Source organism: Trichechus manatus, unplaced genomic scaffold (genome assembly GCF_000243295.1).
Source record: "Trichechus manatus latirostris isolate Lorelei unplaced genomic scaffold, TriManLat1.0 scaffold00011, whole genome shotgun sequence".
Taxonomy (NCBI): Eukaryota; Metazoa; Chordata; class Mammalia; order Sirenia; family Trichechidae; genus Trichechus; species Trichechus manatus.
The window spans coordinates 791,932-812,121 of record NW_004443947.1 but is presented as its reverse complement, the minus strand read 5'-3'; the positions used below and the strand labels follow the sequence as shown (position 1 = coordinate 812,121).

The 20,190-nt window shown below is 46.9% G+C and overlaps 1 protein-coding gene and 1 long non-coding RNA gene across 3 annotated transcripts in view; both read left to right on the top strand.

Moving 5' to 3' along the window:
- LOC111819539 (uncharacterized) overlaps positions 1 to 6,504 on the top strand; it is a 41,386-nt gene extending 34,882 nt beyond the window's left edge. Inside the window, exon 3 of the long non-coding RNA XR_002823137.1 lies at positions 5,214 to 6,504. This is a non-coding gene — a long non-coding RNA (uncharacterized LOC111819539). The remainder of the gene's footprint in view (positions 1 to 5,213) is intronic.
- A 13,064-nt stretch (positions 6,505 to 19,568) lies between these two features.
- The window catches only part of HNRNPAB (heterogeneous nuclear ribonucleoprotein A/B), a 6,614-nt gene continuing 5,992 nt past the window's right edge, over positions 19,569 to 20,190 (top strand). The window contains exons 1-2 of one of the 2 annotated variants that reach the window (XM_004371129.2): positions 19,569 to 19,738; positions 19,835 to 20,067. In XM_004371129.2, the coding sequence (XP_004371186.1) occupies positions 19,859 to 20,067 (209 nt within the window). In that variant the 5' untranslated portion in view covers positions 19,569 to 19,738; positions 19,835 to 19,858. The remainder of the gene's footprint in view (positions 19,739 to 19,834; positions 20,068 to 20,190) is intronic. The other variant, XM_023726442.1, reaches the window with a different exon arrangement.

Here is a 20,190-nt window from a genome sequence, read left to right as displayed (position 1 = left end):
TTTTTACTTTTGCTAATTATCTAAAAGTTTTTTAATGTGGCTATTAGAAGATTTTAAATTAGCCATGTGTTTGCATTTGTGGCTTGCATCATATTTCTCTTGTACAGCGCTACTCTAGGAGTACAGCTGGAGGGCGAGGAATGAGGTGACCCCTCCCTTTGTGTTGAGGGAGGTGGAAGGAGGTACAGTGCTGATATTCAGCAGTAGAGACTGGGGCCATCTGGGAACAGCAGATTTCATTAAGGGAAGGTGGTGGAGTAGGTAAGGGGAGATGTGAGGGCCCTGTAGGAGTAGGTTGAAGGTGGTGGGGTGGGGGAACTTTGAGGATAGGGGATTGAGCTGGTTTGGGGGCAGTTTTGAGAGGCCGTTGCATAGAGTGGTAATCCCACTTCTGAAGCCAACTGCATCGTGTGGAAACCTCAGAATCCCACTATTCTGTCCTCAACTATAAGGATATAACAAATCCCCACTTTTTACTTCTTTGTTTAGTTCTGACACCAGCCACCCATATGGCAGTTATTTCTCTGACCCTAGCCACCCAGAGCTAGGTCAGATCTCACAAGATATAAGGACACTGTCCTTTGACTGCCAAATAGGCACAAGCTATAGAGTCCCCCCTGGGCTCCCTCACTTCTTACCTGCTGGCTCCCACTACTCCTTTGGGTTTGATAATTTGCTGGAATGACTCACAGAATTCACAGAAAGTGCTATGCTTACAACCACAGCTTTATTAAAGCAAAAAAAGATACAAACAAAGAGACTCAGAGAACAAGGTCTGAGAGGATTCTCAATATGAAGCACTACCGTCCCACATGTGTAGATGTCTTTCATTAACCAGGAAGCCCATGGAGCTTCTGTGTCCAGAACCTTTATTGGGGCCTTATTCCATAGTCATGATTGAGGCCTCATTGCATAGGCATGATTAATTGAATCATATCTTCCCTCCCTGATATCAGGCAGCCAGCCCCCAATTCATTTGCACAAATCCTCAATTACTCAGGAAATTCCAAAGAAACCAGGGCAAACAGCAAATTACTTTCGGTTAAGTTAAATTCTTCACCCCATAGCCATGGAGCAAGATAAATAGCAAGAAGCAGGAGGTTGCTGAGCAATTGGCCGGGTGAGTGAGTATGGGACGAGGGCCTCCCCGAGGACTTTCCCTCTCTGGACGCCTGAATCAGGAGACGATGTGCACTTGTCTTCCACACACAGCCTAGACCAGGGCCCCTAGTTGCAGAAGTAATCAGACCAGTTCACTGGCAGAATGTGGAAACAATGTTAAGATGCAGCATTCAGCTGAAGAATCCTTCCTTTTCAAGGCAGGAGAAAACTTCTGGCTGTTTTCCCTGTGGAGACTATTCCTTTCTCTGTAAGCCACCCAATTCTCTCCTCAATCACCAGCCTTCCAACTCCCCTGCCTGGGAGTCCTGCCCTGGTGTTGGGAACAGATGCCACCGCCACCACTCTGAGCACTTGCTGCTCGCACCCATGGAGCCAGCTTTGCCTCCCCCAGTGGTGGCAGAACCTCCCTCTGCAGTGGAGGGAGAAGGTAGTTGTGTCTGTGCCTAGGAGATGGTGCCCGTCTGTGGCTTCCTGTTTCTCCCCTTGCAGGTGAGAGGCTGGGCTTCTTGGTCCGTATCTCTGTGGTCTTTCATCCTTAGCACTCGAGGGATGAAAACCTCTGATGCACCTCTTGCCTCTTTCCCTCTGGTCTGATTAGACCTAAATGCCTGAGTCTTAAAGGAGCTGCTGGCAGTGCTGACGAGCCCTAACCAGGGGTTTGGAGGCCTGAGCTGGGTTCCAGGTCTGGTGCCGCTGGACAAGTTACTGGCCTTCTCTGACCTTCTGTTTTCTTCTCTATTAATGAGGAATTTGAACGTGATCTTTGAAATGTATCATTGCTCGGAACTTTTCTAACCATTAGGGACTAATGAAATGGAGGAAGCAGACTGGGCCACCAGAGGCAGGCTCAGCCAAGAAGCAAGGGGCAGCATTGCCTGGGGTGGTGTGGTTCTCTCCTTGAGAGAGGCAGTCAGCATCTGCCCACTGCCCTGCACGGCCTGGCATTCGAGGCTCTCCACCCTGGGGTTCCAGTCTAGCTTTCAGGCCTTCCTGCCCATATGCACGGAGTCAAGTCATAACCGTGCAGGAACACACAGTCCTACCAACTCTCGCTCCTGAATGTCTCATCCCTCACCTGGACTATCATTATAGTGATGCGGTGATAGTATTCGATGACTTCCTGTTTCCTGTGGGAGAAATCTGAACCCTTTACGATCACGTGTAATGCCCCGTCTAACTGGGCAGTCTCAATTCCTCTCTCTCATGTATGGAGCTACTTGCAGTTCTCCAGTCTCTGCTTTCTCAGGCTTAGGGCCTTTGCCCAGTCGCTTTCCTCTGCCTGGACCCCCTTCTCTCCAATCTCTGCCTGAATAACTCCCAGTCAGCCTTCAGGATGCAGCTCAGGCGGCTCCTCTGGGAAGCCTTGTCCTATCCCACCTGCCCAACTTTGTTCGGTGATCCTCCTACGTGTCCGTGTTACCCCAGTGCTTCCCCGACACAACACTCATCTCACTACACGGCAAGTATTCTGTCTGCCGTCCACAGCTGAATCAGCTTCTGGGGCAGGGGCTGCCTCTGATGATGGCGACTGGGGGACTCAAAGGACAGGCGCTGGGTGAAGTTCATTGAAAGGCAGACTGGCTGACTGAGTGCCTCTTCTAGGTTCCCTTCAGGGTCGTGAAGACACAGTTCTTGAAAGGCTCTTGTGGTGAAGACTGTGAAGACTGTGCACCACAATATGTTTTTGCCTTTTTTTAAAAATTGTGATGAAACACACATGACATAAAGTTACCATTTTAACCATTTTAATGTCAATTTAGCACATTAAATACATTCACAGTGTTGTTCAACCGTCACCACTATCTAATCCCAGAAATTTTTCATTACCCCAAATGGAAGCTGCACACCCATTAAGCAGTCACGCTCCACTTCCTGCCCCTCTTCAGTCCCGGGAAACCACTAATCTGCTTTCTGTCTCTATAGATTCTTCTGTTCTGGATATTTCATGTACAGTGAAACCTGCGAAAGCCTGAACCTGTATAAAGTGGAAACCTTACACAGACAAGGAAAGCGAAAATATTTTGCACTTAAAGAAGCTATAGAAAAGTGGTGAGACGGTACCCTGTCAAAGGTGGAAAACTCACGAGTGCTGGAAAAACAAGGCAGTTCCATCAAGTTCCAGCTCTCACAGGTTTCACTGTACATAGAATCATACAATATTTATTCTTCCGTGTCTGGCTTCTTTCACTTAGCATAATGTTTTCAAGGTTTATCCGTGTCATAGCGTGTATCAGGATGTCGTTCCTTTTTATGGCTGGATTATATTCCACTGTGTGGATATACTGCAATTTGTTTATCCGTTCATTAGTTGATGGGCATTTGGGTTGTTTCCACCCTTTGGCTATTGTGAATAGTGCTGATATGAACTCTCTTGTGTGAATTTTTGTGTGCACATATATTTTCATTTCTCTTGGGAGTGGAATTGCTGGGTCATACAGTAACTATGTTTAAACTTTTTGAGGAACTGCCAAACTGTTTTTCACAGCTGCTACACCATTTCACACTCCTACCAGTAGTGGGTAAAGGTTCCAGTTTCTCCACATCCTCACCAACACTTGTTATTTTCCATTTTTCTGGTAATATCGCCCTAGTGTATGTGAAGTGGTGTCCTATTGTGGTTTTGATCTGCATTTTTTTAATGACTAATGATGTTGAGCATCTTTGCATGTACTTGTTGGCTACTTGCATATCTTCTTTGGAGAAACATCTATCCAAGTCCCTTGACCATTTTTTTAAAAAAATTTTTGGTTTATTGTTATAGTTTAAGTGAAAGTTTACATTTCAAGTTAGTCTTTTATACAAAAATTTATACATACATTGTTATGTGACCCTAATTGCTCTCCCTATACTGTGACAGCACACTCCTCCTTTACACCTCTGATTTCCCGTGTCCATTCAACCAGCTCCTAACCCTCTCTGCCTTCTCATCTCGCCTCCAGACAGAAGCTGCCTGTTTAGTCTCATGTATCTCCTTGAGCTAAGAAGCACACTCTTCACGAGTATCATTTTATATCCCACAGTTCAGTCCAATCTTTGTCTGAAGAGTTGGCCTTGGAAATTGTTTTAGTTCTGGGCTGACAGAGAGTCATGCTTTCTGGGGTTCCTCTAGTCTCAGTCAGACCACTAAGTCTGGTCTTTTTACTAGAATTTGAGTTCTGCACCGCACCTTTCTCCTGCTCCATCAGGGACTCTCTGTTGTGTTCCCTGTCAGAGGGGGTCATTAGTGGTAGCTGGGCACCATCTAGTTCTTCAGGTCTCAGGCTGATGAAGTCTCTGGTTCACGTGGCCCTTTCTGTCTCTTGGGCTACTACTTTCCTTGTGTCTTTGGTGTTCTTCATTCTCCTTTACTCCAAGTGGTTGGGACCAATTGATGCATCTTAGATGGCCGCTTGCAAGGTTTAAAGACCCTAGATGCCACTCACCCAAGTAGGATGCAGAACATTTTCTTAATCAACTTTGTTATGCCAATTGACCTAGATGTCCCCTGAAAGCATGGTCCCCAGACCCCCGCCCCTCCTTTGCCCATTTTTTGATTGGGTTGTTCATCTTTTTGTTGTTGAGTTGTAGGTGTTCTTCATATATTCTGGATATTAAACCCTTATCAGATACGTGATTTCCAAATATTTTCTCACATCCTGTAGATTGTCTTTTCACTTTCTTGGCAATGTCCTTTGATGCCCAAAAGTTTTTTAATTTTGATGAAGTCCAGTTTATCTATTTTATCTTTTGTTGCTAGTGCTTTAGGTGTCACATCTAAGGATCTATTATGAAGTCCAAGGTCCTGAAGTTTTTCCCTATGTTTTCTTCCAAGAGTTTTATGGTTTTAGCTCTTATATTTAGATTATTGATCCATTTTGAGTTAATTTTCATATACGGTGTGAAGTAGGGGTCCGAGTTCATTCTACATGTGGAAATCCAGTTGCCCCAGCACTATTTGTTGAAGCAACTCTTCTTTCTTCATTGAATGGACTTGTCACCCTTGTTGAAAATCAGTTAGCCATAAATGTATCAGTCTGTGTCTTTACTCTCAATTCTGTTCCATTGATCCATATGTCTATCCTTATACTAATGTTCTTGCTTTCTTTATGCAGGCTGCTTCTAAGCTCACTTCCCAGTGCCCTTTGAAGTAAGGTGAAGCCACATGACAGAGTTCAAGCCAGTGGAATCTGAGCAGAAGCGACATGTGCTGCTTCCAAGCCCGAACCATTAAAGCCTCCCATGCTAGCTCCTCTGTGCCCCTTTCCCTTCTGCCAGCTGCACAAGGATGATAAGGCTCTAGGAGACAGCAAAGCCACAAGATGGAAGCGGCCTGGGTCCTTAAATGACTATATGGAGGAGAGCTGTTTCTCTGACCTGAACATCCCCTGGGACTATTAATCTATAGGGAACAAACTTCCACTGTATTGCGCAATTACATGTTCAGATTCTATTTAGTAGTGCAGCATAGCCTACCCTAATATTCCTGAGTGTAGGTGACAGAGTGATAAAGGCACATTCAGGCCTATATGGCGGATTGACTGTGGGGGAGGTGAGGTAGAGAAGGGCATCACGGCTGACCACACCTATGTTCCTGGCTTGCACAGATGGATAGATGGTAGAGGATTTCACTGTGGCTGAGAACACCAGGGAGTCCCTTAGTAGTACAAATGGCTAGTGTGCTCATCTGCTAACTGAAAGGTTGGTGGTTTGAGTCCACCCAGAGGCACCTTGGAAGAAACACCTGGTTATCTAGTTCCAAAAAATGTCATTAAAAACCCTATGGAGTGCAGTTTTACTGTGACACACATGGGATTGCCATGAGTCAGAGTTGACTGGACAGCAACTGGTTTTTATGGAGAACACCAGAAGAGGATCTGGATTCAGGGGAATGCCATATATTCAGTTTTGGACATGTTGAGATTGAGGTGCCTTGGGGAAAGTTCAGTAGAGATGTTGAGGAAAAGTTCTGTGTGAGGGTTTAGAGCTCAGAGAACAAGCCTGCCCTGGGAGTCCTGGGCATATAGATGGAATTGAAGCCCCAGGTGTGAATAAAAGAGTGGGCATGTGAACTGTTGCATAATCCAAAACTGAAGCTCAAAGAGAGAGTCCCCCAGGTCCACACTGACGTAGTGGTGGTGCTGGAACCTAAATAGAAACAACAGACTCCCCAAGGCTGTCTTTTAGGAGGTGCTGCTGCCCCTCAGAGAAGAGATGAGCACTTTCCAGTTTCGTGGACTTTTCCCTCCTCTGCAGCAGTGCTTTCTAAAATCTGTTAATGCCTAGTGTGATGGTTAAGGTTGTGTGTCAGCTTGACCGGGCCATGATTCTCAGTGGTTTGGCAGTCGTATGATATTGTGAGCATGTCCATGATGAGATTTGATATAATGTGATCACCTCCATGATGGAATCTGGTATGAGTAGCCAGTCAGTTGAAAGGGAATTTCCTTGGGTGTGTGGCCTGCATTGAATATAAGTGGACATTCTGGCAGTGCTCGTGGCTTTTGCTCACTCTGGATCCTGCAGCTGGCTCCTGTTCGTCTGACCGCCGGTTCTTGGGACTTGAGCTAGTAGCTTACCTGCGGTCTTGCCTGCCGATCTTAGGATTCGTCTATCTTCGCAGCCTGTGAACAAGAGCCCTGCTCTCTGATCTGCCGATCTTAAGTTGCCAGCCCCTGCAGCTCTGTGAATCAGGAGAAGCCTCTATCCTGACCCATGAACTCAGGACATTCCAGCCTCCACAACCGCGTGAGCCATTTTCTTGATGTAACTCTCTCTCTATATATATTTATATGCTTTACTGGTTTTGCTTCTCTAGAGAACTCAGCCTAAGACACCTGGTGCCCAGAATGCTGTATAAAAGTGAAATTCCACCTGAGAATCTGAATTTGAGCAGCTCTGCAAGGACCTGGGAATCTGAAATTTTAAAAGCTTTTCGGGAGATTGTGACGTGAACCCAGGCTGGGAACCTTGGCTTGCTGTCCGACTGTGCATAACCTTGTGAGTTCCTGAGAAAACTAGGAGAGTTAGGGTTTGAATCACATGGGGGCAATTGTGGTTCAGTGACAGAAATCTCACCTTCCATGTGGGAGACCTGGGTTTGATTCCAAGCCATCGCACCTCACGCACAGCCCCCACCTGTCTGTCAGTGGAAGCTTGTGTGTTGCTATGATGCTGAACAGGTTTCAGTGGAGCTTCCGGACTAAGATGGACTAGGAAGAAAGGCATGGTGATCTACTTCCAAAAATCAGCCAGTGAAAACCCCTATGGATTACAACAGTCCAATCCCATTGTGTATGGGGTTACCATGAGTTGGGGGCTGACTTGACAGCAGCTAACAACACCACCTATTCCAATGAGGTCTGATTCCAGAAGATTTTCAAGTCATTTATGATTGACCTCTGGTGGGCAGACGCTGCATCTAAGACCAAGCAGGATGAAGGGTGGCTATCACAAGATGTGACTTCAGGGAGGTAGCATGTAAAAATGGTGTGGGGGTAGTGTCTGACCTCCTCTGACTTCACAAAGAGGAAGGAGAATCAAGATCAACAGCCCAAGGCTGATTTCTATGAGGCAAAGGTCAGACATGTGTCCTATCTCTGCTGTGTTTACCAATTCTGACCAAGCATCCATAATTCATTGCAATGGCCACACAGAACTCACAAACAATACTCATGATCATGGAGTTTATCAGGGAAGTAACAGGTTACAATTCAGGTTCAGGAACGCTCAGGATATAGTTCTTCCATCAGGACAGCCTCTTCTCAGCTGTGCCTGCAGGCATGCCTCTCTCTGGTCCCTTGGCCTCTGCCCTGCTCAGGCAAGTGTTACAAAGTTCTTTTAGCTCTTCCGATAAGTGCTGAGAGGCACTCCACTCTGCCAGTAAGCCTTGGCCCAAAGGCGCTCAGCTCTCCGTGGGTCAGCAAACCTAGTTCCACTAAGTGCCCGGAGGCACCCTACTCCTCCAGCAAGTCTCCTGCCCAAAGATGCTCAGCTTTCTCTTTCTGTGGGCTCCTGGCCCACTGCACAGTCTCCTGGTTCTGCTGCTGCCATTTCTCTGCTGTTGCTTCTCGCCGTTTTCAGTGTTACAGCCCTCTCTCTGTCTCTGTCTCTCAGTCTCCTGGTTCCAGCAGCTTCTCAGTGCAGGGATCCCAGGTCCAAAGGATGTGCTCTACTCCCGGCTCTTCTTTCTTGGTGGTGGTGAGATCCTCCTTTCCCACCTCTGGGATGGTTCATTTTAAGCCTAGCAGGATGGCAAAACTGACCAATCCCTTTGTTAGCGTTCCATAGACCTTATTTGCATGGTACCACCCCCACATGGGTGCCATGAACTTTATTTGCATTATTAGCAAGCTATCCAATCCCCTTGGCGGGCCACGATTACCTTATTTGTGTAGTCCCACCCAAGTGAAAAAAGTGATCCATTGCACCACATGGCTGATGGCAGAGTTTCTCAGGATCTTCCAAGTTTGTTTTGAGGATTCTCTCTGAGGCATGAACTCAGCAGATATAGTCTAGTGTCAGGACATGTCTACATCCACAAGGGATAAGAATCAAGATCAGCATAAAGCTTGTTACTAGGAGGTGGAGGTCAGACATTACTTTCCAACTTTTTTTACCATTTCTGACACCAGTCATTCCCCCTGCAGTACTCTCTACCTCTCTGCTGGGTTCAATAATTCATTGCAATGGCCACACAGAACTCATAGACTATACTCACGGTTAGGTGGTTTATTAAGGAAATAACAGGCTACAAGTTGGGATCAGGATCAACTTGGAAGTAACTCAGGAGACAGGATGCAGTTTGTCAATCAAGACAGCTTCCAATCAGGACAGCACTCCTGGCTGCTTTTGGCTGTGCATGTACCCTTCTCAGCTGTGCGCACATCCCCCTTGGCCCATGCATGCCTCTCTGCCTTCTGCTACCACCACACTGCCCAGGGGGCTTGCGTGGCTCCCAAGACTTCTGCTCTGCCATTGGGCCTCACTGGGCCTTGCCTTGAAGGAGCAAGTGGGGGTAGTGTTTAAGTGCTTGGTTCCTAATCAAAAGGTCGGCGGTTCGAACCCACCAGCTGATCCATGGGAGAAAGATGTGACAGTATGCTTCCATAAAGATTTACAGCTTTGGAAACCCTATAGGGCAGTTCTACTCTGCTATAGGATCGGTATGAGTTGGAATCAACTGGACAACAATGGGTGGGGTCTTGCCTCGCCAGCGGGAGGACTCCTGCACAGGATCTCCAAAGCCTCTACCACTGGGCCCTTCTAGGCTTTAGGGTTACAGCTCTCAGCACAGCTGGTGCATCACCTGCCACCAAAGACAGGTAAGCTCAGCCCTGACACTTCACTTGCTTTGCTGAGGCGTCTGCTTGCATGGGCCCAGACTGCAGCTGCTTTCCCTTTACCAGGTGCCTGGAGATGTCCAGCTCTGCTCCATGGGCTGACTTGCCCACTGCCACCGTCTGCCAGTCTCGTGGTTCCTGCTACTTGTATTGCTGCCACTGTTTCTCTGCCGTTCAGCAGTACATTGCTTTTCTCTGCTGCTTGCTATCTTGAGTGTTATAACTTTCTCTTCTGGGTCTAGGAGGTTCTCAGTAAAGGGACCCTGGGTCCAAAGGACATGCTGTGCTCCAGATTCTTCTTGATGTTAGTGAGGTCCCCCACCCACTCTGTGGAGTTGGCTACTTAATGTAAGCAACCACCTTGTCAATTTCAAGGCATGGCCTTCTCGGCAGGACCTTAAACTGACCAATCCCCACAATTCATTCAGTCCTATTGGGTAGATTTTCAAGCCACTGTTTGCATAGCAAATCGACCAGTCCCTGCAAGGTGCATAAAACAGACCAACCACAGGACAGACTTCAGCTCAATCAATCATTTTTGGCAAAATTATAAACCCAAGGCCTGAAAGGCCATACACAGTGCAGTGAATTACTTAATATGGCCCTTCTTGTCTTAGTCTTTGTGACTCCCACACAGTGATTGGGATTTTGCAGATAAGGTGCTTATGACCCACCAAGGGGACTGGAGAGCTTGCTAACAATGCAAATAAGGTGCGTGGAACCCTAATGAGGGGATTGGTCAGTTTTGCCATCCCAGTAGGGTTAAAATGAGCCATCTCAGAGGTGGAAAAGGGGGACCACACTACCATCACGAAAGAAGAGCCAAGAGTGGAGCATGCCTTTTGGACCTGCGGTCTCTGTGCTGAGAACCTCCTATACCCAGGAGACAGCGATCTATAACACTGGAGAAGGTGCAAAACAGCAAGAAGTGGTGGCAAGCGTGGCAGAGAAACAGCAGCAGCAGAACCAGGAGACCGGCAGGAGATGACACACTGGGCTTCCTGGCCCACAGAACGAGGTGGCTACAGTGGATGTGCTGACCCATGGAGTAGGAGCTGAGCACCTCCAGGCAGGAGGCTTCCTGGTGGAGTGGGGTGCCTCTGGACACTTATCAGAGGAGCTAAAGAGCTTTGTAACACTTGACTGAGCAGCGCCAAGGGCCGAGGGCCGAGAGAAGGAACCTGTCCTGAGGAGGCTGAGAGGAGCCTGTCCTCAGGGAGCCAAGAGGAGCCTGTCTTCAGGGGGCCAAGAGGAGCTGAGAGAGCTGTCCTGCACTGAAGAAGGGAGACTTTGCCTACATGCTTCCTGATCCTGATCCTGAGCTGTAACCTGTTACTTCTCTCATAAACCCCACAACTATGAGTATGGTCTGTGAGATCTGTGTGGCCATTGCAATGAATTATCGAACCTAGCAGAGAAGTAGAGATTGACGTTGGAGGGACGGCTGGTGTCAGAATTGGTTAAAAAGATTGGAAGGTGGAGGTATATTTGACCTCCACTTCAATAGGGATCAGCTTTGGGCTGATGCTGATGCGGATGGTGATTCTCCCCCCTCGTGACGTTAGAGGAGGTCAGATGCCACCGTGCAATTTTTACACCATATATGAAGAGAAACCTATTGCACTGCAGCCAGTAAAGAATTCATTCCTTAGATGCTATTGTTATGTTGTTGTTAGTAGTAAGTAGTAATAGCAGCTACCGTTTATAGCTATTACATGTCAGACACTGTGCTAAATGCTTTTGCATCCAGTCTCTCTGATCCTTGCAGGAGTACTTAGAGACAGGTTAAAAGATGACCTGTCCTATTTTAAGGATGATGAAGCTGAGCTATGTGGTGATTTAGTCAGAGATTTATATTACAGATGCTTTCATTCAATGAAAATGAACTTCCTGGGTCAGGAATAAGACAGTAGGACGCGGTGAAGGCTGGAGGGAGCTGGACAGCACCTGCTCCATCTGCTGGGGGCAGTGAAATGGACATGTGAGACTGTGGCCCGGTGTGACTTCATCTAACAATTTTCCAAAAGTAACTGGAAGTATAACATTTTGTGGAAATATCATAATTTATCAATGTTGGCAAATAATTTTTAGAAATATTCAAAGCACTATGTAGCATAAGCAAGCATGTCTGAGAGTCAGACTCAGCTGACAAGGTTTGTAACCTTGGCTTAAGAGACTCTATAGTCATTCCATGGAGAATCGGGTGGAAAGGAGGAGTGTACTGTCACAGTATGGGGAGAGCAGTTAGGGTCACATAACAATGTATGTATAAATCTTTGTATGGGAGACTAACTTGAAATGTAAATTTCATTTAAACTACAACAATAAAAAAATAAAACTGAAAAAAAAAGAGAGAGACTCTATAGTTATTCAGCAGGCATTGGATTGCCCACTGACAGTCTTGGGTGAAAACACAGGCATAGTGCTGGATCTCACTGAACTCACAGTCAGTTCAATGTTGTGATCTGTGATCTGAGAGGGTCCCTTACTGTGGGGCATGACAGAACACTTCCTAGAGCAAGCAGAAGCTTGAAGGATATGTAGAGTAGGCAGGTGACATTTGGGGAAGAGTATTCCGGGTAGGGGGAACAGCAGGTACAAAGGTCTAGGGGCAAGAAGTTAAGTTCCAGAAAATAAATTCAGCATGGCTAGAGTGGAGAGTGGGAATGAGATGTGGCTCATGCCTGACCTCACAGGCCTTGTAGGATAGTCATGCTAAGTGAGGCCGCGATTACAGATAAACCACCAAATCTCAGTGGCCTAATGCCATACAGTTTCATTTCTCACTCGCGTAAAGTGTGACATGGGTCAAACAGCTCTTTTCCCTAATGTAGCTCTCACATGTAGAACATATGGCCTCTAGGGTCCACAGAGCAGGGGAAGAGAGGTCTGGAGGAGACCCCCAGTCTTTTTTTTTTTTTTTCTTTTATTGTTGTAATTAAATGAAGTTTACATTTCAAGTTAATCTCTCATACAAAAATTTTTTTCTTTAACATACACTGTTATGAGACCCTAATTGCTCACCCCATTCTGTGACAGCACATTCTTCCTTTCTGCTCCTGATTCCCCATGACCATTCAACCAGCTCCTAACTCTCTCTGCCTTCCCATCTCACCTCTGGACGGAAGCTGCCCCTTTGGTCTCTTGTATCTACTTGACTAAGAGGCACATTCTTCATGAGTATCACTTTATGTCCCACAGTCCAGTCCAATCCCTGTCTGAAGAGTTGGGCTCCGAAATTGTTTCAGTTCTGGGCTGATAGAGAGTCCAGGGACCATGTTTTCCAGTGTACCTCCAGTTTCAGTCAGACCATTAAGTCTGGTCTTCTTCATAGAGTGTGTGTTCTGTGCCCCATCCTTCTGCTGCTCCATCAGGGGCTCTCTGTTGTGTTCCCTGTCAGGATGTTCCTTGGTGGTAGCCGGGCAGCATCTAGTTCTTCTGGTCTCAGGCTGATGAAGTCTCTGGTTTATGTGGCCCGTTCTGTCTCTTGGGCTAATACTTTCCTTGTGTCTTTGGTGTTCTTCATTCTCCTTTACTCCAAGTGGTTGGGACCAATTAATGTATATTAGATGGCCGCTTGCAAGCTTTTAAGACCCCAGACACCACTCACCAAAGTAGGATGCAGAACATTTTCTTAATAAGCTTTGTTATGCCAGTTGACCTAGATGTCCCCTGAAAGCATGGTCCCCAGACCCCTCATCCCTGCTACTCTGTCTCTCAAAGTATTTGATTGTATTCAGGAAGCTTCTTAGCTTTGGTTTAGTCCAGTTGTGCTGGCTTCCCCTGTAGTGTGTGCTGTCCTTCCCTTCACCTAAGATGATTCTTAATTACTATCTAGTTAGTGAATAACCCTCACATTCCCTCCCCACCCCCGTAACCATCAAAGAATGTTTTCTTCTGTGTTTAAACCTTTCCTTGAGTTCTTATAATAATGGTCTTATACAGTATTTGTCCTTCTGTAACTGACTAAATTCACTCAGCATAATAAGTTCCAGCTTCCACCATGTTATATGATGTCTCACAGCTTCATCATTGTTCTTTATCATTGTGTAATATTCCATTGTGTGGATATACCATAATTTGTTTATCCATTCGTCCGTTGATAGGCATCTAGGTTGCTTCTGTCTTTTTGCTATTGTGAACAGTGCTGCAGTGAACATGGGTGAGACCCCCAGTCTTAACTGCCCAGGCCTGGAAGTAACTCTTCTACTCACAGACCACTCAGCAAGGGAGGCTGGGAATGGGGGTGGAGCCCATGGATTTCTGTGCTCCAAGTGTCTGTATCACTCATATTCAGGTTAGAACTTCATCCTCAGAGCAGCGGGAAGCCAGCCAGGGTTTTCACACAGAGTAGTGACCCTATGCGTCTGTCAGTTTGTCGTACGGTGGTGGCTTGCATGTTGCTGTGATGCTAGAAGCTATGCCACTGGTATTTCAAATACCAGCAGGGTCACCCATGGTGGAGAGGTTTCAGCAGAGCTTCCAGACTAAGACAGACTAGGAAGAAGGACCTGGCAGTCTACTCTGAAAAACTGGCCAGTGAAAACCTTATGAATAGCAGTGGAATATTGTCTGGCATAGTGCTGGAAGATGAGCCCCTCAGGTTGTAAGGCACTCAGAATACGACTAGGGAAGAGCTGCCTCCTCAAAGTAGAGTCGATCTTAATGACACGGATGGAGTCGAGCTTTCAGGACCTTCATTTGCTGATGTGGCATGACGAAAAATGAGAAGAAACAGCTGCAAACATCCATGAACAATCAGAACGTGGACTGTACGAAGTATGAATCTAGGAAAATTGTAAGTCGTCAAAAATGAAATGGAATGCATAAAGATCAATATCCTAGGCATTAGTAAGCTGAAATGGACTGGTACTGGCCATTTTGAATTGGACAATCGTATGGCCTACTATGCCAGGAATGACAGATTGAGGAGGAATGGTGTAACGTTCAACTTCAGAAAGAACATTTCAAGATCTACCCTGAAGTACAATGATGTTAATGATAGGATAATATCCACACGCCTACAAGGAAGACCAGTTAATATGTCTATTACTCAAATTTACACACCAACCACTAATGCCAAAGATGAGGAAATTGAAGATTTTTACCAACTGCAGTATGAAGTTGATCAAACATGCAATTAGGATGCACTGATAATTACTGGTGATTGGAATGTGAAAGTTGGAAACAGAAGCATTGGTAGCTGGAAAATACGGCCTTGGTTATAGAAATGATGCTGGAGATTGCATGATAGAATTTTGCAAGAACTTCATTGCAAATAACTTTTTTCAACAACATATATGGTGACTATACACATGGACCTCACCAGATGGGATACATAGGAATCAAATCAACTACATCTGTGGAAAGAGACGATGGAAAAGCTCAATATCATTAGTCAGAACAAGGTCAGGGGCCGACTTCGGAACAGACCATCAATTGCTCATATGCAAGTTCAAGTTGAAGCTGAAGAAAATTAGAGCAAGTCCACAAAAGACAAAGTACAACCTTGAGTATATTCCACCTAAATTTAGAGACCATCTCAAGAACAGATTTGACATATTGAACACTAATGACTGAAGACCAGACGAGTTGTGGAATGACATCAAGGATATCATATATGAAGAAAGTAAAAGGTCATTAAAAAGACAAAAAAGAAAGACCAAAATGGATGTCAGAAGAGACTCTGAAACTTGTTCTTGAAACGTCAAATAGCTAAAGCTTATGAAGAAATGATTACATAAAAGAGCTGAACAGAAGATTTCAAAGTGCAGCTCGAGAAGACAAAGTAAAGTATTATAATGAAATGTGCGAAGACCTGGAGTTTGAAAACCAAAGGGGAAGAAAATGCTCAGCATTTCTCAAGCTTAAAGAACTGAAGAAAAAATTCAAGCCTTGAGTTTCAATATTGAAGGATTCTATGGGGAAAATATTGAACAATGCTGGAAGCATCAGAAGAAGATGGAAGGAATACATAGAGTCACTGTACCAAAAAAGAATTGGTTGATGTTCAACCATTTCAGGAGGTAGCGTATGATCAGGAACCTATGGTACTGAAGGAAGAACTCCAAGCTGCACTGAAGACATTGGTGAAAAACAAGGGTCCAGGAATTGATGGAATACCAGTTGAGATGTTTCAACAAACAGTTGCAGTGTTGGAGGTGCTCACTCATCTATGTCAAGAAATTTGGAAGACAGCTTCCTGGCCAACCAACCGGAAGACATTCATATTTGTGCGCATTCCAAAGAAAGGTGATCCAACAGAATGTGGAAATTATCAAACAGTATTATTAATATCACACACAAGTAAAATTTTGCTGAAGATCATTCAAAAGCAGCTGCAGCAGTACATTGACAGGGAACTGCTAGAAGTTGAAGCCAGATTTAGAAGAGGATGTGGAATGAGGGCTATCATTGCTGATGTCAGATGGATCTTGGCTGAAAGCAGAGAATACCAGAAAGATGTTTACCTGTGTTTTATTGACTATGCAAAAGCATTCAATTGTGTGGTTCATAACGAATTATGGATAACATTGTGAAGAATGGGAATTCCAGAACACTTAATTGTGCTCACAAGGAACCTGTACATAGACCAAGAGGCAGTCATTTGAACAGAACAACGGGGTACTGCGTGGTTTAAAGTCGGGAAAGGTGTGTGTCAAGGGTGTATCCTTTCAGCCTACTCATTCAATCTGTGTGCTGAGCAAATAATCTGAGAAGCTGGACTATATGAAGAAGAATGGGGCATCAGGACTGCAGGAAGATTCGTTAACAACGTGCAATATACAGATGATATCCTTGCTTGCTGAAAGTGAAGAGGACTTGAAGCACGTACTGATGAAGATCAAAGACTACAGCCTTCAGTACAGATTGCACCTTAACATAAAACAAAAATCCTCACAACTGGACTAATAAGCAACATCATGATAAATCGAGAAAATTTTAAAGTTGTCTAGTATTTCATTTTACTTGGATCCATAATTAACACCCATGGAAGCAGCAGTCAAATCAAACAACGTATTGCATTGGGCAAATCTGCTGCAAAAGACCTCTTTAAAGTGTTAAAAAGCAAAGATGTCACTTTGAGGACTAAGGTGCGCCTGACCCAAGCCATGGTATTTTCAATTGCCTCATATGCATGCGAACGCTGGACAATGAATATGGAAGACCGAAGAAGAATCGATGCCTTTATTTATGGTATTGGTGAAGAATACTGAATGTACCATAGACTGCCAGAAGAATGAACAAATCTGTCTTGGAAGAAGCAGAGCCAGAATGTTCCTTAAAAGCAAGGATGGCGAGACTTTGTCTCACATACTTTGGACATGTTACAGGAGGGATCAGTCCCTGGAGAAGGACATCATGCTTGGCAAAGAGGAGGGTCGGCAAAAAAGAGGAAGAGCCTCAAGGAGATGGATTGACCTAGTGGCTGCAACAATGGGCTCAAGCATAACGGTTGTGAGGATGGCACAGGACAGGGCAGTGTTTCGTTCTGTTGTACATAGGGTCGCTATGAGTTGGAACTGACTCAAGGGCCCCTAACAACAAGTGACAAGACCAGACTTGTGTCTTAGAAAGAGTCCTCTGGCCGTAGCCAGAGTTGGCCTTGAAGCAGGGGAGCTGGAGTGTATCTGGGGAAGTGTGGGAAGTGGCCAGGGTGGGAATTGGCTGCAGTAGAGTCACAGCATATCTGCAGTTAACTCACACAAGTGCCTTCTTGCAGGCTCAGCCAAAAAAAAAAAAAAAAAGGAAGAACGTGAGGAAAATATATTTGTATTTAAAAACAAAAACAAAAACCCTGTCAAAATGCATTGTGCCTGTCCTCTGTTTTCCAGATTGAAGACTGTACACACTCTACACATATATTTCTATACAGTTTGAATCCTCAAAGCCCAGGCTACTGTACTCTAGGCCTTTTAAAGGGTTTCTAGGGGTAATTGAGCCTCTGGCTGACTTGAGAACCTCATTGCCATGGAAGGTGCTGTCTACTTAGCGAGATCCAATAACAAGAGGGGGGATCCTTGTGTCAGAGGGACTCTCTACTTCTTCCCAACAGCGCGGTGCCCTGCCTTGGTCAGAAACACTGTGGGATGCAATATAAAGCATTCTCCCTGACCCCTACCGGCTCACGGTTCTTTATAATTTACCATGTGTTTTCTAGCCATTACCTCATTTGAGCTTCACAATAATTTAATCAGATATGAGATCTTCTATCAAGGAACTGAAGCTCCAAGACACTGTGGCCCACAGCAGCCTGGAGCCCTGGAAACAATCTCCAATCCAATTGGAAGTGTTGGCTTTGCAGCCACACTTTTTAGCCATGCAATTTCAGTGCCCTTGGCTATAAAGTATGGATAACTGCCCAAAGCTATTTTGAAGCTCCAATGAAGCAGTGTTGGTAAAAGCGTTTTGCAAACTGTGAAGCACTGTCCAAATCCTGTTATGCTCAAACTTGATATATCGTCATTGAAAGCGTTTCTGAGTTGTGCTAAAGGAATCCGCTTGAACGAGTGCAGGAGACTAAGTGGACCTAGGCCCCCAGTAGTTATGTCCTAGGACTGCACTTACACCATTTGACTTTGAACTTAATTGTCTGAATCACTTTGATTGCTTGGCCAGTTTCACCCATCATTTGTGGGTGACATTACTGGCCCTTATTTCTGTGAGTGGGCGAGGGCAGCTGGTAGAGGTGGGCTGAGAAGTTGGGGACTTCCCCACAAGCCTTACTGCCAGATTACCTGGCAGTGCCATGACTAAGGTTTTATGGAGAGAAGTGAATTCCAGTTATGGAATCTAGCCTGAAAGAGTGAAGAAGTAAGGTAGGCCCTGGGGTGAACCACGGGGCACTGGCTTACCTGAGGGTGGGTGACCAGCTATTGTTGATTGCTGCCTTGGGGGAATGCAGCCCAGTGTGGCCAAATCTTCAGATTTTTGTAGAAAAATCTGAAGTTTGGAGTTTTAAAAAAATATGATTGTCAAAGTTTTCATCCTCACAGTAATTCCATTGGGCAGCTAACTGGATTAAGGCAGGGTTGGCAGTGTAGCCTTGGCCACGGCTGTTGCCTTCCATTTTCTAATTTATAAACTGGTGACTGTGGTGGTACCTACCACCACAGGGTTGTGAAGAGACCAGATGAAAGAACAGAATGCTCCGCCCTTTGCACAGGGCCTGGCTGCAGGAGTCTAGCGGGAAATGTCAGCTATTTGTGTTCTGTTGCTACCTGGTGAATCCCCAGGCTTCTGAGGATGTAATCCTGGGTTGTTTGGGGCCCCAAATGATTAAAAGGAATCATGGGATTACGCAGGCCTTTGAAGCCTGATAGTCAAGATATGATTTTGTATTTTTGTGTATTAGAAAAAGATAACTAACCAGCGACCCCGCAACTCATGATTTCATGGGGGTGATTATGCTTTGTTAAAAATAAATTTTAGCAAAAATGAATTAAACGAAAGATTTAAGCAAGCAAAAGTACCAGTGTGATGCTAATTATCGAGATGGGGCCGGCGACCAAGGATTGGGGAACACAGGGGTCTATGGTTCTTCCCCGCCGTTGGCACCAGATGCCCCTACCCCATCACTGTCGGGAGGGGAGGCGGCCGGAAGGCCGGGAGCGCTGGGCTGTGAGGGGCACCAAGGGCAAGGGGAGGGCAGGCCGAGAACCCACGCGCCCAAGGCCGGAAGCCCAGGTTCCGGGGCCCCAGTTCTGCCTCTTCCAGCCAGGCGACCTTGGGCTGCGAGACTTCCTCGCGCCGTTCCCCGTTTTGGGAAATGAGGTGGTCTAGGTCGCCAGTGCTGGGACGGGGGTGGGGGGCACAGAAGCGAAAGACTGCGGCCTCAGGGGTTAAGGATTCTTTCTGGGCTTCTCTGCCGCTGGGCTCGGGCTGCCGGGCACCCGGAATATGCCATCGTCCCGCCCGGCGTCCGGAACCCTCATCGGGCCCCCAAACTCGCGCGGGTTCTAAGATTAGGATAAAGCCCGTCCGGATCTAGAGCGCGCGCGCCGTTGCAGCCAATGGGATGCCAGCCTAAGGCTGACAGACGGGAGGATGCAGCCAATGAACACGCGCTTTGTTGCGAGGTGGACCCCAGCTTCGGCATTATAAAGAGCGCCACGAGTCGGCATTGTCAGGCGGCGGAACCGCGCGGGCCGTGAGTTTGTGGTTCTGCGCGGCGGCCAAGGCGGCGGGAACGGGGTCGGGAAGCGGCCCCAGCAGCGCGAGCTTGAGCGCGGCTGAACCCGCGGCGCCTTCCCCGGCAGGTGGGAACGAGCGGGCCCCGCAGCGTCATCCGCGGCGAGGTAAGCGGCCGGGCCGGCGGGCGGGTGGGCGCTCAGGAAATCGGGGCGGGCGCCGGGCCAGCTGACGCGCGTCGCCGCATGTGGCCGCTCTTGCAGGAGCCGCCACGCACCGGTCTAGGCATGTCGGAAGCGGGTGAGGAGCAACCCATGGAGACGACAGGCGCCACCGAGAACGGACACGAGGCCGCCCCCGAAGGCGAGTCGCCGGCCGGGGTCGGCGCCGGATCCGCGACAGGGGCCGTAGCCGGGACCGCGGCTCCCCCGGCCGGGAATCAGAATGGCGCCGAAGGAGACCAGATCAACGCCAGCAAGAACGAGGAGGACGCGGGGTATGTGCGGCGGGCGGCCGGGGCGCCGCCTTTGTTCCGGGCCTTCTTTTGTTGGCGCCACGCGGCGGGGGGAGGGGCGGCGGCGGCGGCCTGGCCTGGTGGCGGCCCCGCGGGTCTGCCCTT